General features: G+C 35.5%; 1 protein-coding gene across 1 annotated transcript in view; it reads right to left on the reverse strand.

The window, feature by feature from the left end:
- Positions 1-14,688, reverse strand: part of DIAPH3 (diaphanous related formin 3) — a 419,718-nt gene extending 405,030 nt beyond the window's left edge. Inside the window, exon 1 of the mRNA XM_051983890.1 lies at positions 14,239-14,688. Within this exon, the coding sequence (XP_051839850.1) occupies positions 14,239-14,433 (195 nt within the window). The 5' untranslated portion in view covers positions 14,434-14,688. The remainder of the gene's footprint in view (positions 1-14,238) is intronic.
- Between the last annotated feature and the right edge of the window lie 9,165 nt (positions 14,689-23,853).

Genomic DNA, 23,853 nt, shown 5'->3' on the forward strand with positions numbered 1-23,853 from the left:
TAGAATCTAAAAAGAAACTTGATTTTTATTTTGAGAAGATAGAAAGGTAAAGGAGATACTAGAGAATGATTAAACAATTTTAAAACCATTTAGAAACACATGAACATACAAATATTTGATACAATAATTGCAAATCACTCCTCTGTCCATTAAGATAAAGCTTCAAGGAATTGGCCAAGTTACTAAAGGCATACAATAATAACAAAACTAAATGTTCCTAAAAATACTTTAAAACTCAGTTGTTATTGTGTAAGTCATGCCGGACTCTATGATTTTATTTGGATTTGGAGGTTTGTTTGGTTTTTTTTGACAAGGGTAGGAAAGTGGTTTTCCATTTCCTACTCCAGTCCATTTTACAGATGAGAAACTGAGGCAAAAAGGATTAAGTGACTCTCCTGGAGTTAAACAGCCAATAAATGTTTGAGGTCATATTTGAACTCAAGCCCAGTGCTCTAGCTACTGTACTATCTAGCTGCTGCCTCTTAAAAATTCAGACTTTTTTTTCATTCAAATTCACCCTCTCCACAATTAGATCAAATTAATGACATTTCATTTCAAAGGAAAGTCAGTATGTATGGAATGACATTTGAGATTGAATTAAGTATCCAAAACAAATAAGAAAGATGACTTAGGGGGAAAAACAGCTTAGAAATCAAAAAAAGATTTCAATGTACTTTTTAAAGAACCAGAACTACAGCAAGTATCATCAGCTAGTTTAATTGGTCATAAATGACCAATAACTGGTTATTTGGATGTTCTGACCCCAGTAATTCAACTTATCTAAACTTTTAAATGCCCGCCCCCTACATTAATAACATCCATTACAATATACCATTTGGGAAAATTAGTCCCTTTGGATTAAGATATTTCAGTGACACACTATTAATAACAGAGAAAGGCACCTTTGTAGATGTTGTTCAAAGATTTGTCCGTACTTTGATCTTCAATATCCCATGAAGTTAAAAGGTTATGTTTAATCTATATTTTATAGATCTAAAAGTCAAATCAGTTTTGGAAATCAGCAAGGAAGACTGCACACATTCTGTAAGCAATCATTTGTTTTCTATTTTGGAAGGTACTATGGGCTAAGAGTTAAAGATAATTACTGAGACATATAGCAGCAACACACTTTACATGTATTTAAAAATTCATGTAACATATGAAAAATGAAATTCATTTTGTAGGATAATAAAGATACTAGGATGCTGCAATAAAATTAACCCATAAAGCAAAGTTAATTCAAGCCAACAACAATAAAAGCATGAAAATGTCAATATTCTATAAACTCAACAAAAGCATATGAAGCGACATCTCTTCAGAAGAAATTTCCACAGCAATTGAATGGAAATGTAGAGTACCACAAGGCTATAACTAATATATTTACTGGAGCCATAATTAAAAATGCTTTTTAAGCAATTAAGCTAATTCCAAATCAAAGAGCCTTTCTCTGTATTTTTAACTTTAACTTTGTTATTTCTAGTTCTCTCCAATGCTTTTTGACTCTTGGGCTTTGAGGCTTTCTTGGCCAAGTTACTGAAGTGGTTTGACATTTTCTTCTCCAGCTAATAATTTTACAGAGGTGGTTCTCAGGTAAAGGTTGCCCAGGATCACACAGCTAGTACATGTCTGAGACCAGTCCTTAGGCTTCAGGATTACAAAGATATGAGTAGGAAAGAATGAAATAAGTAGAGTTATTATAAATGTACTTTGCTGCAATAAGGAAAAGAAATTGAATTGGAATCCAAAAACCTACTCTTTAGAGGCTAGATAAGCACTTAACCTAAGTCTCATTTTTCTTATCTAAAAAAATGAAGATAATATTTGCACTACCAACCTCACAGGATAATTCTGAGTATCAAAGATGATTAACCAATAGGAAGAGCTTTGTAAACCATGAAGGGCTATAGAAATGTCATTCATCTTTATTATCTGCTTTCACTATGAAAGACAAGCAAAATAGGTTACTCAATATTCTTTTACAGACTAAAAACATAAAAATTGCTTTGTGTTTCTATGGCAAATAAAAGACATAGCTAAAGCAATTCCAGGCCACTTGATTCATCTTAGCATTTCACTGAAGAATATCTTGTTTCAGTAAGATCTACCAGGCTTTCTACTATACTTCACAGAATTCTGTTATCTAAAGCCTAAAATTCTCATCTGAAAATCAGATCTTTCATTCTTTACAAACAAAAATGTCATCCAAATTAAGGATTCAAAAGTGGAAAGACAGTCTTGGGAAAATTGTTTAAACTTAACTCAATCCAAACTTTTCTTAAATACTGGCCAGTGTGCAGGTCACTGTCTGATGATCCAGTATAAATAAAACTAAGATCATCCCTGCCCTTAGGGAGCTTTCTGTAATATATGCCATGATGAAAACTCTTGATTATTTCTTCTAAAGGTCAATCTTCAAACTTAAATTAGCAAGCCTTCCATAAACAAATAAAAATAAGTGGCACAGAGAGAAGTATTGTTTTTGTTTTTAAAGACTAAGGAAGGTCTACAATATTTTGAATGACCACACAGGAGTACAGGGGATAATAATTATACAGGATAAGACAGGGAGATCACAGATTCATTGAAAAACATACAAAAGTAAAGGACTGCTTGCCATCTGGGAGAGGGGGTGGAGGGAGGGAAAGGAAAAATCGGAACAGAAGTAAATGCAAGGGATAATGCTGTAAAAAAAATTACCCTGGCATGGATTCTATCAATAAAAAGTTATTAAAAAAAAAAAACATACAATAAAATAAACTCCATGACAAAAGATTGCACTCCAGTGCCTCAATTTTCTCACAAATTTTAACAGCATCAGTTTGGAATTTCTCACTATGAAGTTACTTGGGGACTGCTCCAGAAGGTCAAATCTTTAATGTGAGGTAAGACAGAGGAAAATGATAGTCCTCTTGGAACACATATCACATATATTTGCATATGTATGGGATGTTAAGGGAAGACTAACACTTCAGTGGCTCATCCAACATGTGGCTCTAAGAAGCAATAGTATATGCATCAACCACAGCCTGGTAAATTATCTTGGCAGAGGCTAAACTAGGTTGAGGATAACCAAAAGGCCTCAAGCAAATTGGTGAGTTAAAACAATGTCTACCTCACCCTCACCCCATAGAATGGACAGATAAGAACAATTTGTTCCAATGGCCATGACAACAGCTGAAAGAGGTCCAATGCTTGGTCAGATATAAAAGGTACCAAGGTAATCCACTGCATCCCAGGCCATCAACAGGCCAGGTATTTTTACTTTTTGTCTAGCCACTGGACTTTTATGATTTTGGAAATAGTGAGGTTGATGACTTTGTGCAACTTTGCCTTGCCTAAATCTAATTCACATGCAAGGTAAAATACCATAAAGGACAAACAACAGTATGATCAAACATTTCATCATGACTACCTTGTGTAACCATACAAATAACCACACAGCCATATAAAAGAGTCCTTGAGGACAGGAACAATCTTTTCCGTTTTGTCTGTGTATCCCCAAATCTTATACAGCATTCTGTGTGTAGTGACTACTTTTAGTAGGGTTTTAGATTACTGCTATAAACTTATCGGTCTGTTTTCTATCTAATCCTGAGATTTGGTTACTTAGCTGTAAACTCCTGATAGTTTTCTATTTGCTGTTTTAGACCATGGCACACTATGATAACTTTGCTCAGGAGATTCCTTTTTCCTCAGGCCCTACCAATTATCCTCTAAACACCACCTCGTTGAGCTCTGGCAACTAGGATTCTGGCAGCCTAAATTCTTCAATTGCAATTGATCTTTTTTTCCTGAAATCAGTGTCTGTCTGTCTCTCTGTCTCTCTCTCACAAGCATGCACACACACACACACACACACACACACACACACACACACACACACACATAAAATACATTATTAATTGCATTATAGTTGTTTGCAGATTTCTTATGTCATTATACTAGATAGTAATCTCTTTAAGAGCAAAGACCACTCAAGCATGATTATATTAGTCTGATTCAGGCTCTCAAAAAACAGAAATATAGATATAACCATCTCTAATATAACTAAAGGATTTATGAAAAGCACATAAACCAACAGAGGAAAACACACACACATACACAAACATAGGATACAAGGAAACATATTTTTCTGCCTCATCACTACTGTTGGGCCCCAGCCTCCTTCTATTTCTGGGAAACTTAAATCACACTCATTACTCAAATCAAAAAATGGGCTCTATTCAGAAGCTCAGACTAATTAAAAATGAAATAGAATAAGTAGATTCTTTGTGGATTTTTAAATGAGATAGACAAAAAGAGTACCAATGATCCCAGGAATTTTTGATATAGCAACTATGAGTAGGCTAAGTAAGAATAAATAGGAGTCTGTCAGAGTTCTTCATTGTTAGAATCTGAACCTATACATTTATTTTTGGTACTCCAGTTGCTTGTCTACTTGTTCTTCCAGAAAGAAGCTATCTAATTTAACTAATCTGCCCCTAAATATAGGTGGAAAAGCTATGGCCTTGGAATTAAAAGAGCTGAATTCTAAATCCACTTCTGGCACTTACTAGCGGTATATATCCAAGAACAAGTTCCTTCACATTAATGCTCCTTAGTTTCCTCATATATAAGAACAGGGATCATACCCTTCCTCATAGTTTAGAGAATCAAACAAATTAATTAATTAATCGATAGAGTTTTGCAAATCTTAAAACATAGAGAAGATTCTTGATATCACTTTTGCTGACTCATACTAATAAAGAAATGAAGGATTCCAATAAATGGCAAGGGAGAGATCCATTCCAGGCTTGGAATGTTATTCTGGCCAAAGGCATAGAAACCAGAGAAAGTCAGGTAAGAATGAGAGAAGCAGTAGTCCAGGAGCAAACCAAATGCTATAGAAGTTAAAAGAGAAAAATACCTTTCAGGGGGCTAGAAGTTAGGGAAGACTTTCAAAAGAAAGTGATACTTTATCTGGGCTTTAAAGATAATTAATAAAAAAATTCATAAAGTATGTCAAAGTGAAGAGTACCTTGCTCACAACAGCCCTATCATTATTATATCCATTTTGCAATTAAGCAAGCTAAAACTTTGCTAAGTGAAACAAGTTTTTCAATACCACACTGTTAATAAGTTTGGAAGTGGGATTTGACCCCACTAATTTTAATTAATTCAGATGTGCTCTCAGATGTAGTAGAATTTCTATACATAGAGTGTCTACTTCCTTTTGAAGGAAAGCAGTCTTAAGACACTGAAAACATTGTGAGCTAATGATAGAAGACAGAGGAATGTAAGAAATATATGGAAGGCGAGAAGGCAGACACATAGATTATGTGGAGTGGTTTCTGAGATAAGACTGAAAAAAAAAAAATAGTGGCACCAGATTGTAGAGAGCATATTAAATGCCAGAATAAGAAATCAGAACTTTCTCAGATTTCTAGGGAGCTACTGAAAGATTCTGAATGAAGTGACATGACCAAATCTATAAAGATTAAGCTAGCATAAATATGCCAGAGAAGAGAATTAAGGCAGAAAAAGCATTTAGCAGGATTTATATATTGCCACTGTCCAGGAGAGTAAGGAAGGTCTATAGTTCCAATGAGAACAGAACTAATAGGAGGTATTCAGAAATCATGAAGAGAAAAAAATCCAAAACCTATAGACTATCAAGATAGAATGTGGCAAGTAAGAGAGGAAGAAATCAAAAATAATACCAAGGTTTGGATAGAAATTCTGAAAGAAGAAGAGAGTTTAAGGAACTAATATTTTGGACACATGGAATTTGAGGAGCCAGTGGAATATTCAGGTAGATATTTATAAGTATTTAAAAATGTGAGTGTAGGACTTCTGAGAGAATACTAGCGCTGCAAAAGATTGTAACATCACTTAGTACAACAAATTAATCCAAGAAAAATTAAGGTTTAAGTGAAAACACAATCTCTATCATGCTAAACTTATTGTATACTAAGGGGATGAGATTACAATTATTAATTCTTGTAATGCAAAATCAGACTTAAGTGTATTTTTCTCAATAGAAGATTAAAAATAATGCAGAGTTACTCAGGTTAGCTCACAAAAGCATATAAACTCACCTAACCAGAAGCATACTGATAAATGTTTAACAACTGGCTATCTAGAAAAGAAAAAGAGTATTTAAGACATATTTTTAAAATTTAATCTACTTTTATTAATTTACTTAATTTATGGACAACTAAGTGGTACTATAGATAGAGCACCTGAACTAGAATCAAGAAAATGAGTTCAAATCCAGCCTCAGTCACTAACTGTGTGACCTTAGGCAAATCACTTAACTGTTCACCTCAATTTCCTCATCTGAAAAATGAGTTGGAGAAGGAAATGATAAACTACTCCAATTATCTTTGCCAAGAAAGCTCCCCAAAGGATCACATATAGTTGGGCATGACTATATAGTAGAACAACAAAAACATTTCCTCTATTATTTTCTTAAGTACAAACACCAAAATAACAAATCAAGCCTAGATCTGTAGAGTTTGCCCATTTCCACAGTGTAAATGTCCACAGTGAAAACTTAATATTTGTTTTCCTTAGTTTGAATTGACTTCAGCACATCATACAAGTAACCCATATTGTAGCCATTATGCAATATAAAACAGTTGAAAACTACTACTTATCACATGACTGTAAGTATAGTAAACTGGGTGAACAAGCAAGTAAATTATGTTGTGACTGGGGGAACTAAATTGGATGAAAATCCTTAGTATCTAGAGTCAGAGACCTAATCTACCAGAAAGGTGTACATCCATTTTGCCTGTCGTGAGAAGCTTCTTCCTAGCGTCCTGGATCGTCTCATTTATTCCTTCTCTACTCCATCCCAACCTATTCAAAATTTTGGCAAAAAATTTTACTAAATCCATAGTAGTGTGAGAATATTGTATCTACTATTTAGAGTCAGTTCAAAATGTTTTTTCACACATAAAAAGGTACAAGGGCATTTCTGTCCACTGTCCAGGATGAATCTTGACTGGCAAAGCAGAATGGATGTTTACTGATGAATGGAATCGAATCTATTCCATGACTAAATTATTAATCATGTCTTGGGGACAATCTTCCCAAAAATCCACCATAGACATTAATAAAATAACCACACTGGATTCACTGCAACTTTTCCACCTGATACAATATTATTTTGCTGCTATGGCATCATCCAATTGCCTTATTCCTTTGCTACAACAATGTAGCGAAATAAGTGGCACCTGTTATTGTTGTTGTTCAGTCATATCTAATTCTTCTTGACCCAGTGGACCATACTGTCCATGAGGTGTTCAAAGCAAAGACACTAGAGTGGTTTGTATGATGTCAGATTTGAACTCATAAAAAATGTCTTCCCAATTCAAGTCTTGGTATTCTATTCACTGTGCCAAAGAGCTAATCCTGAGAAAGGGAGACCTAGTAGCAAGACCTGAGAAAGGTCTTAAATAATAATGCTGTTACTCTTTTTATTTATATTGCCCTTTAAGGTTTGCAATATATATACATATATATATATTTATTCAATTAAGATGAAAAATAACAGATAACAAATACATTTAAAATGTGTCAACAAAATAATCGTGCAAAGTTGGAGGACTTAAAAGGAAGAAATCAGAAGAGGAAGAGATTTAAAAATGAAAATATCATAAAAATAATAATAGTAATAGTATCTACTAAATGCCAGACACTGTGCTGAGCATTTCATACATATTATCTCATTTGAGCCTCATAACAATTCTGTGAGATAGATGCTATCATTTATATTTTGCTGATGAGTAAACTGAGGCAGAGGTTAACTGATACCCAGAGTCACATCACTAGTTAGAGACTGTGGTCAGATTTAAATTTAGGTTAGTGGAGAAATAATTAAGTAAGAAACCAAGCAGAAAGAAGATAGGATCAAGGGCCTAGGTTGAGACATTAACTTTGGTAAGATGTAGGCTCACCCCATCTTTTGATACCAGAGAGAAGATTGGTGAATAGAAGATTCAAGGACTGGTCAACTAGAAGCCTTGTTTAAAAAACATGTTTTCCTACCCCAGAAAAAATCATCCCTTCACAGCATAAGGTTTGCCAGTACAATAAGCCTTAAAGGCCACCAGGAGCCAAAAGAGTGAAAAGGCCATGGGACTGAAGAAAGGGGGACACAGAAAAAAAGAAGAGATCAAAGTGAAACTGGACCATGGATTCTGTGACTATGACTTCACCAGTGTGGAGTACTTGAAGCCATTTAACTAATTTCCAAAAGCATCTTCCTCTAAGAGTTAACCCAGTTGGCCAAGCTAGGCTAGAACACCTAATATAAAAATCCTGAGATTAAACAACACAAAAAGCCCAAACTGAATTTACTAAGACCATTAACTATTAATTTTCAAACCACTGCTTTGGGGTATCTTGAAGGGTACCAGAGACCTCCAACTTCAGTCTCCTAACAAAGGGAAAGGATTAAGTCTTAAATCACTAACACACACACACACACACACACACACACACACACACATCCATTTTCAATCTCCTGAATTCACATTCAGCATCTGGTCCAGAGGAAGAGTTCTGGTTTCAAATTCCACTTCTGAAAAGTATTATCTGTATGAGCCTGAGCAAATCATCTCACCTCTCTGGGCCTCAGTCTTCTCATCAGTACAGCGAAGGAGTTGGGCTACATGGCTTCTTCCATGTAGCTTTAAATCTATGAGCTTATAACCCTAGCCTTAAATCATGATCTTGGACCCATGTCAAATTAATGTTTCTCAAATTTTGGAGGAAGGCAAAGAAGAGCCATTTAAAAAATTATAAAGGAGGCCTGAAGATGAAGCTCTTCAATCAGCACAGGCATTCATCAAATTTTAGGAATGGACTAAAAGCTATTTCCCAAGAGATAAGTGGTCAAGGATGTGAAGTACATCAGCAAACTGTTATCACTATTCATTAGGAACTTCAAACTTCCTCCAGGTAAGTCAGGCTACTTTTTAGTCACCTAAAAGAAGTCACTAGGTCTCAAATGAGCCAGGTGACTGGCCTGGGTCTTGACTAAGGCTTAAACTCCACATCCTTAGCTGAAGCTTGCTGGTAGCTTCTGGCCAGAATGATATAGGTCCCACCTTGTGGAAGTCCAGAGACTGAAGGAACACCCACATCCTACCCTTTAAACCAGATTGGCAGAAGCAATCTGACCGAATATCCTTTTTTAGATTAGGGTTAAGTAAACTTCTTTTGGTTAACCATTGAATGAACTAATAATCATATCAGTTTAACACCTTAAAAAGCAGAGGAATAATTTAGTCAGACCTGCCATTTATATAAGGAGGTGAAAAAAATGTTCCAAATCATTAATTGGAGAAATGCAAACTTTAAAAAAAAATAAACTCCAAGGTATCACCTATCAAATGGAAAAAGAGTATATGAAGAAAAAATTATCAAAATTTTGAAAAACAGTCACACTGGAAATCTGTCATATAAATATGTATACATATATATGTTAAAAACTAGAAAAAAGATATAAATAACAAAGACTGAGAAACAGTTGAATAAAGCAAAATCAAAACTCATCGATAAACCACCAAAGGACTATAATAATTCAAATGGGGTTTGACAGAAGATGATAACCTGGCTGTTTATGGGAAACTGGTCTCCTAAATCATTAGGGCTTTTCCTGAATTTACAGAACAATATAGAAACTATGTTCCCTGTTGTCTTAAATTCTTAACAAAAAAACAGATAGTCCCTAAACTAGCTAAATTTGAAAGGAGCTCTCCATTTTCTCTCCTCAAATCTTTTTATGCCTAACTTGTATTTTAATATTTAGCAAGTTCATGAGGCATCGAAGAGGGTAGGTGAACTTGCATGCATGATTTTTTTCAACAAAGTAGAAGGAGAAGGTATCTGCAAAAAGCTCAAGTGAATAGAACTGAGTCTGAAGAAAGTGTCAGAGATTTGGAATAATTAGTATGATGAATATGATTATGAGATAACAAGAGAGGAATAAAAGGATTAGAGTGAAGTAGTTAGATATAGTTAAAGTCATAAGATCATATAATGTCACACCTAGAAGGGGCCTTCAAAAGACATTTCTAAATCCTTCACTTTACTGATGAGGAAACTAAGGAGAAGTTAAGTAATTTTTGTCTTTGCACAAAGTCACAAAGATAATAAGTGACAAACTCAACAATCTAATCCAAGTCCTCTAATTTTTCAGTATTCCATACCAAGACCACCCTTCTCTTTTTACTATTTGGAGAAACCCTGTCTTCCAGAGCTAAGGCTCAGGAAACAAGTTGTCCCTGAACTTGGCACAACAATAATATTTTGTATGCAACCTAGATGAACTCGGTCATAATAAAATTCCAGCACCTGGTAGTCTTTGAGTTCAGACAAGCACCGATAGGATATATGTTCTGGTCACAAAGCCCTGCTATGAATCAAACTGTCTAGTTGCTGTTATGCCTCATTGCCAGGACTACAGCTTGCTGAGTAATCATTGCTCTATATATTGAGATTTGCCCACACTAAAACTGGCATCTGTACATGTATCTAGTATCCCTCCAAAGGAATAAAAAAAGGTTTTGTTTATGACCCCTCTATTTTTACATTTTATTTTTATTCTATTTTTTTTTCTTAGAGCTAACTATGGTTGTGATGAGCTATGTGAGCCTGATAATTTTTAAGGTTAACTGTGGTTGTGATAGCCTGCATGAGCTCTTTGGCAAATTTAGAGTTAAAAGGTGGTTACATAAGCTCTGTGACTTTTTTGGTCACTTGCTTTCAGATTTGACAAACTCAAAATCAAATGATCTTTTCATTCTTACAAGTTATTTCCAAAATAATATAGACTTGTGGACCAGGATACTACTTCTAAAGTGTTCAGCAGTTTGGCTCTAGGAGTCTAGAGTTATCCAAGAAGGCTCAACAAAAATACCAAAAGTACAAGGGAGTTAAGGGATGAAGAAAGAATAAAATTGGGTAGCCACTAGGCCATACATATATAAGATCTTATCATTCCTCAGAACTGTTCTATCTGCAAACTCCAGAACAAAGAAATGTTTCTCTCTGATTACAATATCCGGTCCTCACTGTCCTATGTCCTCAATCCTCAAGATCTTTTCACCTTCATCATGACTTCTGATCTCTTACTGGCTTCACTTTTTCCCCTTATCCTCATATTCTAGCTTTACAGTCATGTTTCTTAGTTGAAGATAGAAAAGGGGTTGTTATAACAGATGAGAAAATAATTATTTCTCCAGTTTAATTTTTCTCATGTTGGAAAGAATCTTTCATTTGGCAATCTGACTCCTACTTTATGACTGTCTGATTAGGATATGGAGGAGAAAAACATAAAATTTTATTCTGGTACTAAGGAAACTAAAATCAAAGGCCAGAAGATCATAAATCCTCTCTGAGCTTATGTCCATATTAAATTCTTTCAAATCAATTTGACAAGAATATATTAAGCAACTACTATGTGCCAGGCACTATAAAGTGCTACAGATAGGGACAAAAAATATGAAATAATCTTTGTTCTGAACATACTTGGGAAAACATGTATATAGATACCACTAAAAGAACTTAGTAAGTTCCTCAGTCTCATAGGCCAAGACTTACTACATTCCACCCACCCCACCTCACCCCAGCCCACACACACATAATGCACAAAACTATTAAACTTAAAACTGCCCTAAGATTTTTGGGATGCTCTATGATGTTCATATTACGTTGTCAGTGTATGCATTGTTCCCTGCCTCAACAAAATGTAAACTATAATGATAATTGTTTTTCATTTTGACTTTGCATCCCAAGTGCATGGAACATGGTAGGAACAATAAATGTGTTAAACTGAATTGAATAAATATAAGATAGAAACAAAATAAGTTCAACTGGTGGAAAATGCACTAAAAACTAGAGAGAATCAAGAACAGCCACATGTAGAAGGGAGCACTTGAAATGGGCCTTTACTAGAGATACAAAAGTGAGAATATTCCAAGCACATAAAGTGAAACATAATTCTCTATTGGGACAAAGAGCACATGGACCAGCTTGGCTGAAACAGAATGAGGGGGAGTAATGTGAAATCAGGGCGGAAAGAGAGTTTAAAGTTCAACTGTATGGGACTTTAAATACCAAACAGAACCAAGTATGTGTTAACATAAAGACAACTAAAGACAACGGAAACTCTTCTACAAAGATGGATTGATGAAGGGAGAGCCTTGGACAAGGTGACCAATTAGGAGCCTGGTTAGCATTTATATAGTGTTTTAAGGTTTGTAAAGCTCTTTATAAATACTATCTCATTTGATTCTCACAACAACCCTGGGAAGTATTATCATCCCTATTTTACAAATGAGAACTAAGGTAGACAGAAGTAGTAAGTGTCAGTAAGTAGCTGGATTAGAACTCCAGTCTTCCAGCCCAGGACTCTGTCCATTGTGCTCTTGCAAAAAACTGGACAGAAAGTGAAAAAGGACCATACTAGGTTAGTAGCCAGGTAAGGGAAAGGACACTGTGGACAAATATATAAGCAAGAAATGTTGAGGAGGTAGAACTTGAAAAACTAAGCAACTGATTGTAAGTGGGGATAATTGAGATGATTTGAAGGTTGGAAACACAGATGATGGAAGTTGAAAATGAAAGGATGTGAAAGCTCTAGAAACAGGAAATTTGTTTCAAGGGAAAGCTAACAAGCTCCATTCTGGATGTCACGAGTTTGAAATCTCTGTTTTTGCATCCAAGTGAAGATGTTCATCAGGCAGTTGCAAAGTCAGGACAAAAGTACAAGTGAGAAATGAAGGAGAAAATTATGAATGATCTTCACAAAGAATCTGAGAAGTATTCTGGCGTAGTGGATAGAGAGCCAAAGTAGCACAGTTAGTAAGAGAACTAAGAAAGAACTGGATTCAAGTCCGATTTCTGACATAGTCACTTAAGTCTCTTTAGTCATTTAACTTCTCTGGAGCTCTTAAATTGTAAAGAAGTGTTGGAATTGCTTTTACCAATGAAATTATAGGTCCAGACTCTATCCATATTCTTATCACATAGAGAGATGATTATTAAAGCCATGAGAATTCCAGTCCAGTCTTATATCCTTACAAATTATGTTAACCTGAGCAAGTCACTTAAACTCTATCTCCCTCAGTTTCCTCAATTGTAAAATGGGAATAATAGCTCCTGCCTCCCTGAGTTATTGTGAGAATGAAATGAGATGATTTATATAAAATGTTTTGCAATGCTTAAAACTCCATATAAATGCTAGCTATTGTTTAAAATATAAAAGGAAAAAAAAAATGCTCAGGATGAAGCCCTGGGATACACCCACATTTGGCTGGAAAGAAGATGAGTCAGCAATGGAAACTGACACTTAACTCACCATATATCCCCATGTGTTATTATATATATAGTAACTTTGGTCATAATATGTATGCAATCCCTATTATTGCTAACCAAATAGTTTTTATACAGTCCCTGTTAATGCTAACTAAAAATTATGTTCAATGATACTCTAACAGTTTGAGCATTTTTAATTCTTAAAGCAATGAGTCATTACTAGTATTTTTCCATAAATTCATAGCAATGTCTACTTATTTGTAGTAGATACATGTGTTAAAAGTTTCTGGTATATCACAAAAGAATTTTCTATATTACTATGTCAAAAGTTTAAAGTCAAAGATAAGCTTCCAGGTTGGACTATAAAGAAGATCTAAACCTCTGTACTAGGTTGGTAAACAAGAGACAAAATAAGAGCTACATAACTTTCAACTTGGGAATGTCACTAAGATGACAGACAACTGCAAGAGGACAACCTAAGTCTTCTGCCCCATTCTTCCCTTGCTGGACGCTTATGCCAGCAAGTTGGAAAGTTTCTTACATTTTGGACTCCATTCCAAGATAACAAATACATTCCTCAGGAGTGACTACAGGTCCTGCCCATCCTGCCAAGATTTAAAACTAAACTGTCTCCAATCCCATCATGCAAATTTTCTAATCATACTGAAAGCATAACTGAGAACCGATTAGCAGAATTTTATGAAAAACAAGATTGCTCTCAAACTTGCTGCTCAAGCCGGAACGGGAGGTCAAGCCATAGCGGATAACTAGTTAGACACTCCCCACCCCCAAGGACTGGGGTCTCCTTCCAGTTGGCTACCAATGACGTAAGTGAAAACTTAGGTGGGCTTTGCTGGTTCAGGTATAGCGCCTTCAAATCCCCAATCAAATAAATAAGTGGTAGCCCAGCCTAGAGACGATACTTACAAACTTGGCTCTTTTCTCCCCGGGCTCCCCCGTAGGTCCGTGGCCCGACGCTTGCCCCTTTCGCCGCTGCGGTTTAGTGTCCCGGCCACCACGGCAGGACGATGAGGACGACGAAGACGACGAAGATGAGGAGGAGGAGGGCGTTCCGGCCAGGCCGTGCGGCTGGTGGGGACGTCGCGACCGGCTCCTCTCCATCCTTCCCGAGCTCTGCCGGCGGAGCTGGAATAGACGGCTGCGGCTCCGTCCGGAGTGGGGAGAGAAGGTGGAGCTGACCACGCGCCGCGCCGCGCCAAGCCACGGGACACGGCGCAGGCCAGAAGCTGGGTCTATGGACAGACCTGATCTCGGCACTACGAAAGCCCGGATGCGGCCAAACCCAACCGTCACCGCCGCAGCCGCCACCGCAGTCCGAATACTCCCGCCATCGCCGCCCCGCCTCCGGCTCGGCCAATCCAGAACCTCCCGCGATCTGACGCACAGTCATTAAATCCCTCCCTCTTTCTTCGGAGCGTGAGTTTATTGGTCGGAATTGTCAAACCGAAGCTGACTTAGAGTTTATGTGTTTTATGTACTTCGTTGTATTTCGCACTGTAACTCTTCCTCTTCGGTGACTTCATGCGCTCTGCATTTCAACAGTCGGGTCTTTTTGACTAGCTCTCCTCCCAGCTTGGCTACCCTCTTTAACCGCGTTTCAGATTCGCGATACCTTCTGGGAAATGTAGTTCTATTTCAATTTCTCCAGAAAATGACCAGAAAACTACAAGCTTTCAGTTTGTGCAGCAACTGCAGGATCTTGTGCTCTATATAGAGCCTCTTCAACGATCAACCAAAAGAAAAAAGATTCTGATAAATATCCAAAGAATGGGGATCCCCCAAAGGACTCATGGTTTAAAAAAAAAAAAAAAAAACTATCCACCTCCTCAGAGAGAATGGATGGACTCCGAATACAGATTGAAGCGTGTTTTTTTTTTTTTTTCTCTTTATTTTTATTTTATTTTATTCTTGGTTGTTGTTTTTAACATGGCTAATATGGAAATGTTTTGTATGATTTCACATGTATTATGGGTACTTCTTACCTTCCCACTGGGTTAGTGAAAAAACTGGAGAGAGGAATAGAATTTGGAACTCAACATTTAAAAAATGGATGTTAAAGAAAAATAAGTAAAAAAGACTATTGTACATCATAATGACTACACAACACTACAAGATTTGCAAAGCATTTTATATATATTAAACATAATAGTATGAATAATATAATGAATCATCTGATGTTATAGCTGTGCTGTAAATGCTATTATTATGCCCATTTTGCTGATAAGAAAACTGAGAGAGGCTTACTTGCCCTGCTATGGAAATTCTGGTTGTTCCCCCAGCGCATCCCAGCCCAAATCTATCCCAGCCTTGAGCACCACAGAAATCATTAATCATGAGATAATGATCGAGTCAACAAATTCTGTAATCATAGCACCAAGTTGCTACCTGATGTTTCCCACAAAACATAACACAGAAATCATCCAACAAGAAAGTAGCACCAACAGTATGCAGAACAAGACACTGAGTCATAAACCTCAATAAATCTTTCTCCTGACATGGAATATATGCAGTTCTCCTTCTTTGCTGTCTTTGAGTGAACCCCTGCTAGGTAAAATATCACCATTCATTAATACAGTCCTTCCCTCTTTCATCCCGCTTTCTCTTTTCAGTATTCATTCTCTTTAGGACCTCCCCTTGCTAGCAAACTCCTCCTATAACCTCATATCTTGTGATGTAATCATTACTACTCTATAAAAAATCCTTGGCTTCTTTTTCTACTGGGTTAAATCCTTCAGAGAGTTTGGCCCAGCCAGTGAGTACATAAATCTCATTAAAATGCCTTTACTGGTTTTGGAGGCTATCTGATTATTATTGCCATTCAATAAATGAGTAAACTCTTGAGAGAATTTTTAGTGATTTGCACAATTAGTGTACTAGAGGCTGTATTCTAATTCAGATTTTACTAACCCCCAAATCCAGCATTCTTCTACAATGCCACTTAGCTAGACAGAATTAGCTGTCAAGTCACATAAAAGTTTATTATTCTGTGTAAAATTTGGTCCTTGCTTGCTTACAGACAAGGACAGGTGGGGAGGTGGGGATGGAGTTGAGAAACATATAGCAAATGATCATTATCTGAACCTAGGTTGCTGGTGTGAAAGATAGTTAAGAAGAAGGTAAACATTTATTATAATTTATTATAATTCAGAACCAGAAGATACATCTCATGAGAGAGTTAAAAAAATATTGAAAATATAAAGAATTACTTTATATTTTCAAAGGTGCTACATATATACATTTAAATACGAATCTGAATGACAGTAATATATAATACAATAATAATGAAGAAATATTATATATTTCATAAAATATTACCTGCATGGCTTAAGTCTATGAAAAGAGAGCATAATGAGGAAACTGGTTATTAGCACTGACATATATCAAAGTAGACAGACATCAAACATTAAAACTTTCCCATTAGGTACTCCCTAAATACCATGTAACACTGTTGCCTACCATGTTACACTGTTCGAGGTTAAGTGTTGACTCTCCTCTGCAGAAATACCCAAAGAAAGTCAGTTTAATTTAAATTCCTTTTATTCAATTCCCTTCAGACCACTAGAGTCAAGATCTAAAAAAATGGAAGCAAACAATATGAAGTGATACAATAAGAACTAGGAAAAAATAGTAATCCCACTGAAAACTACTTGTAAGGATGACATCTGAGAAATGGGGAGAAGTATTACATAATATTACATTACATAAGCATTATTCCAGAAAGCAAAAATTGGAAACATCTTAGGCTTATGTGCCCATCTGGGAAATGATCAAATGAATTGAAAACTTTGTTTATTGATCATAAAGACAGCTAGGTGGCACAGTGAATACAACTCAGGAAAACCTGAGTTCAAATTTTATCACAGATGCTTACTAAGATGTATGAGTCTGGGCAGTTTCTCTGTTTGCTTCAGCTTCCTCAACTATAAAATGGGAATAATACTGGCACCTACATTGTTCAGTGGCACTTAGTATATGCCATATAATTGCTTATTCCCTTCCTTCTTTCTCCTCCCCCAATTATTGGTGTCGTTCCTCTTCCTTTCTCACAAAATTATCTTTTGTATTTTATCTGTATGTATGTATGTATGTATATATACATATATATGTATATGTATATACAAGAGGAAAAAACTAGAAATTCACCAAAAGAAAAAATGTTGCTTTATTGTGAGGAAAAAACCTGTTTAATTATTAAGGAATTAGAAGAATTAGAAATTGTGAAGATACACATAAATTGGGGAATAGATGAACAAATTTTGGTATATGATTGTGATGCTATGCTATTGTGTTATAAGAAATGATGAACTTTTCAACAGTGAGGTGATTGAGGCCAATTCCAATGGTCTTGTGATGGAGAGAGCCATCTAATCTAGAGAGAGGACTATGGTGACTGAGCGTGGATCACAACATAGTCTATTACTCCCACTAAGTTAGTTCCACTTACTTAGTGGAATCTAGAAATGGATCTTCCTATCTAAAAGACCTGAAATTGACTTAGTCTATGTATTTGTCAGGGATGTTCTGGAGATACCTTGGAAAAAATGTTAAATTTTCAGTGTGAGCATTTACATCTCTGAAATGAGCAACTGCTACAAATAGGCTTGATTATGTTTATTTGATGGTGTAGACTTAAGAAAATAATGGAGAAAAAAAAGAAAAGAAAGGAGAACATGTTAATAAACTCGATTAAACTTAAAATGTGTACTTTGTACATTTTTTTTTTCCAGAGAGAAGTTGTGAAACATTTACTTACATACTCCTGCCTAATGGTAATAAAGAAGAAACAAACAAAAACAAAAATAAAAATTGTGGTACTCATTCAATTAGGAAGCATTCATGCCTAGCAACCCTTCTGCATTATTGATACACTCTCTCATCCTTACCCTCAAAAAAAAAAAAAAGTCCTTAAAAAAAAATCTTTAAAATTCATACTCATAGCTTGCAGCCCTCAGAGGATATCTTCTCTAGGTTTAAGGTAGTTTATGAGTTCATATTCCTAAAACTACAGCTCACCAGCCCCAACCTGTACATTTACCTTATCTAGCTAGAGAACGCAAAAGAACCAAGCAAGGTGCTACTAAGATGTGACTATAAGAATACTTGGCTCCAAAATGTTTTCCCAACATTTATTTTCCCAATAAATTTGAAACATATTCTCCTATAAATTTGAAATCATTGGCAAAAGTGGGCACACTCCTAGGATTCCCTAGTAAAGCCATACCTTTAGGGAATTTGGGTGGCCAAGATAACATATAGTTTCAAGATCCTAATGTTCTTTTTCCCTATTCACAGCGTTTGTTAATTATGTCACTCCTCTGGATTCTCCTAGCCTCCTTCCTGATGTCTCATCCACAGCAAGATATTGGCTGATTAGGGGAAGAGAAAGAAATCTCTGTACAAGAGCAAGTTCCCTCTTCAGAGCTGGAGTCTTCTTCCATAGCCAAAGCTCACACTCCATAAAGTTGTCCCTATCTCAAGAGACTTGACTCTACAAACTTTTTGATCTCAGAATCTACCTCTCTACCCTCTTAAACATGGAGGGTTCTCCAAAGAACTGTTTTTTATATAGATTATATCTATCGATATTGATCACATTAGAAATTATAATATCTTACTATTATTATGAAAATAATTATGAAAAACATGAAAGGGTTTTAGAGATTCCCCAGGAATTCCTAGACCACATGATGATAAACACTGTCATAGAGGGCATGTCTTACTTTTTTAAAGGACTGTTTGAGACTAATATGGACAAATATGGACAAAGATAATAGGAAATTTGTTTTAATGTTTGCACAAGTATAACCTATATCAGATTACTTGCCATCTTGAAGAGGGAGGAAAAAAATTTTGGAACTCCAAATCTTTCACAAACAAATGTTGAAAATTGTCTTTACATGTAATTGGAAAAAAATAAAATACTATTGCAAAATTTACCACACACCCCCCCCCAAAAAAAGAGGACTATTTGAGATATTTCAGAACTTTCTGCCAATCAATGATTAATTGTCTTCTAATTGTATCATACTTGATGGAGAATCTTCTTCAGACTTGATTTAAAAAAAAAAAAGTAACTGCATTTAAGTCTCATTGTCCCAATTATCTACCTCTTACTTACTCTTCCATTTCATCACTTAAACTGAAATTGAACAGGGGATTCATTCAACTCCATTGCCACCATCACCACCACTACCACTTACAGTATATTGAAAAAGCAAATATGAAACATGTTCTAATCAATCAGATTTCATCCCTTTATGAACAAAAGTTCAGACTACGAAGCAAAATTGTTGCTGTTGAATGCTTTCCCACTCTCCATGACCCCACTTGGGATTTCCTTGGCAAAGATATGGAATTGGTTTACTACATCTTTCTCCAGTTTATTTCTTTCAATGAGAAATTGAGTAACTGTTAAGTGACATACCCAAGATCCCACAGCTAGCAAATGTTTGAGGCTTGTTGTGAATTCAGATCCTACTAATTCCAGTCAGTATCCACTCTACTACCTACCTATCCTAATGAAAATTATGAATTCTCAGAGAAATTCTGAGTTACATGGTGTAATATAGGATGTTGTTTCTCATGGAGTTTTTTCATAAAACATTAGTGAACAAGGTGGTCTTTTTCTATGTACATTTGCCCCCCCCCCAACCACTTCTCAACAGCAATACAATAGTAAATTAAGCAGTATAGAGAATAAAAATGATGGTTATGAAAGCTAAGATTTGGGAAGTAACAGACAACAGAAAACCAGAGTATCATCTGTACTTGTTTGATTTCATTCAACCTCCACTCACAAATGCCCCATGGAACTTTGCAAGAACAAACAGGATTAATCAAATGACTTCCCAGCAATGCAAAAAGACATTCATTTAAAACTAAATGGAAGATGTATATAACATGAAATAAGAATCAAATAGCAATCATTTTTATCTACCCTTTCCAGGTTACAACTTCCCCAAATCCTAGGGAATTTAATTTATAAAGACTCTCGGCTATGATTCTTGGATTAGCTTTCAGGGTAAGTCTTGTAAACAGGTAGAAGAAAACAGACTTCCCACCACCTTCCCTTGATACTCCTCATGCATCAGTATCAGCATACTACAACAACTCAGGAGAAAGCAAAAAGGATTTTCTGCTGGATCAATGATTTGAACAACACTTCAGAACCTAATTCTTATGTAAAAACTTGAATCTTAACAATGTATCTTCTTAGGACAAGCCCTCATATCAGGGAGATATATAGCCTTCACTTCCACTTTCTGTGTTTGTATCCATTTTTTCCCCTTATTTCATCCTTACACTGCTTCCCACATTTCATCTCTTTTTTAATAGTTCTTTCCCAGCTTTCATGACATACACCATAAATGCTTCCATCCAAACAGAGTCCAGACTGAAAAAGGATCATCCCCTGTTTTTGTACTCTGAGCAATATTGTGGGAAATGTTTTTCCCAAATAGAAAACACACACACACACACACACACACACACACATTTCTATTTCTCCAGCCAGAGTAACAGAAGTAAAAAGCAAATATTCATTATAGAACAAATGTTTGCCATGGAGTTAAGTACATTCTCTTGCCACAATCACAAAACTGTGTGTTTAACAGGGTCAAGAAGATCTTGCTATCATAATGAAGCATAGTAGTTAACTCTAAAATGGGTGTGAAAAAGCAAAATTATTTTGTGGATGTGTGATTCTTCTTAAAATACATTAAAGCAATTTGTGCTCTGATAAATTTTCTCCAGGGTCTTTTTCTGTAAGTTTCTGTAAGGAAATTCTTCATAGGGAATGTAATTAGTACAACACTGTTTAATGTCATGCTTAATGGTTTCCCAGAATGTTTTGATTAGAAAATTAATCTGCCTGTGTTTGCAGATGATAGAGCTGTTTAAAGGAGAACAAAGATCTTCCTAGTAGTGTGAACCTCTTAACTATAGTTCACTTGAAAGTGGTGAATTTCACTATTTGGTTTCATTCTCAAGTTTTGAAATGGGTAGTGGGGGGAGAGAATCAAGTAATTATAAGTAATGATGTATAATTTATTCATGTTAAAGTAAATTACTGAAACCCAAATAAGGTATAGAAGTCACGAAATTAGTTGCCAAAGAAAAATGAATATCAATGTCATTCAAGCAATGGAAGAAACCCCATCAATCCATGCAGTTTGCACCCAGAAGACAGAAACAAGAACAATGGAGAGAAGTCCAGAAAATGAAATTTTATATTTTAATGTCATTAGATCTTTCTAATAAACAGACTTATACAAAAATAGAATGAAAAACCTCGAGAAGCAAATGGTCTTCAGACAAATGGTGGAGACTATTTAGAGGTCATTATTTGAGGGGTGAGGTCTGGTGTTGGACTAGATGACTGCTAATTTAATCTTTTCCAACTCTAAAATTTTGTGATTCTGTGAATTCAGAGCCCCATCAGTTAATCAACAAGCAATTATTAAATTCTACTCTATGCCAGGTGATATGCTAAATGTTTCAAATATAAAGACAAAAATGAAACAACCCCAGCTCTCAAGAAGCTTATATAATCTATCTGGTACAACATATACTTATGTAAGTAATAACAAAATATCCACTAATTACCTGGAGAGGTTCAAGAGCAAGTTTGAGTACTGATTATTTCCCTAGGTTACTATGAAATATCACAACTCACTGTCATACTCAATTGAAATTTGTGATTCCAGTATGGGAAACTATTGGTTATCCTTCCTTCTCGAAGAGGACCATGACATCAAGTGATCATGGAATGACAGGTTCCAGATTTGAGGATGGGCTGTGCAAGGGCTGCCTTACTTTTCCCTCCAGAGCCATCTGGTCCAATGGCCAGATATAGATCAGGACACCCAGAGATGGCCCTGGTAGCCGTGGGAGACCTTGGCCTTTTTAAACTAAGGTCTTTAACAGGTCAATTTGACTGAAACAATAGACATACTCAAAAGTCCTCCTTCCACCCTGATCCCTTCCCTCTAGAAGTAAACTTTTTGAAATGTGGGTGGGGAAGTTCTCAGTCATATGCCTGCCTTACACCACTCCACACATACTGGCTCTTGTTGCTTCCCTTTATGTAAACAAGGAAGGAATTCAGGAGTATCTAAGTCTCAGATTCTTTTAGTTTTTTTCTTGTTTAATTAAAATTTTTTCAATTATTAAATATTTGTTTTTCTTCCCTCCTCTTCTTCTCTCCCACTGAGAAGAAAGGGAAAAAAAAAAGCCCTAGTAATAATTAAGTATAGTTAAGCAAAACAAATTTTCATATTGACTATGTCAAAAATACGTGTCTCGTTCTACATATTATTCTATCACCTCTATATCAGATGAGCAGCTTTTTTTTTTTTTATCACTGGTTAAATCTTTATTTTATGAAAATCACTTTAGCAATCATATGGAAGGTGAATTGGCATATGGAAAGAATCGAATTTTGAAGACTATTTGTAATACCATAGCAGTAAGACTGTTGTTACATTGCTTACCCTGTTCCCATTGAATTTTGTTATTTTAATTATTTTTACCAATTTAATGAGTATAAGGTAATATAATATCCATTGCGAGTTAGGAAATTAATTCCTCCAACAGTTCAGATCATGACCCTACCCAAGAGACAGATAGATGACACAGTAGAGAATTAGGTTAAAATCTGGGCTCAGAGGCCTACTAGTTGTATAACTCAAATTCATTAGCTATGGCTCCATTTTCTCAACTGTGAACAAATTTTAAAAAAGGAAAAGGACTTCTATGTTTAAAAATATTTATAGCAATTATTTTTTGTGGAGGCAAAGAATTGGAAATTGAGGAGATAACCATCAATTAAGAATGGCTGAAAATGTTGGGGTATATGATTGTGATAGAATACTATGGTGCTATAAGAAATAACTAGCAGAATAAAACCTAGAAACACTTACATAAACTAATGCAAAATAAAGTGAGCAGAACCAAGAGAACACTATGTACACAATAACAACAATATTGTATGATTAACTGTGAATGACTTAGCATGTCTCAGCAATATAAGAATCTAAGACAGTTTCAAAGGACTTATGGTGAAAAATTCTATCTACCTCCAGAAAAAGAATAAATAGAGTACAGAGTGAACTCTGAATACATGTGTGTAAGTGTTTATGTGTTGTGTATATATATATGTATGATTTTAAAATTTTATTTTTCTTGGTATTTTTATTGGGGAGGGGTTCTTTTTTTTCCACAACATTATTAATAGGGAAATATGTTTTGCATGACTGCACATATATAACATCAATTTGCTGACTTTCTCAATTGAGGGGGAAAGAAAGGACAATGGGAGAATATCTGAGGCTCAAAATTTAAATAAAAAGCATAATTAAAATTGTTTTTACATGTAATTGGAAAAAAACATTTAAAAAAGGAAATTAAAATAACCTTTATGCATATCTACACCACATTTTAAAATTTATCAACAAAGCTCAGAAATTACATCAAAAATTATTTCAGTACTGTGAAACTTATTTCCTAAGGGCCTGGTGACTT

The sequence above is a fragment of the Antechinus flavipes genome, chromosome 3 (assembly GCF_016432865.1).
Source record: "Antechinus flavipes isolate AdamAnt ecotype Samford, QLD, Australia chromosome 3, AdamAnt_v2, whole genome shotgun sequence".
NCBI classification, from domain to species: Eukaryota; Metazoa; Chordata; class Mammalia; order Dasyuromorphia; family Dasyuridae; genus Antechinus; species Antechinus flavipes.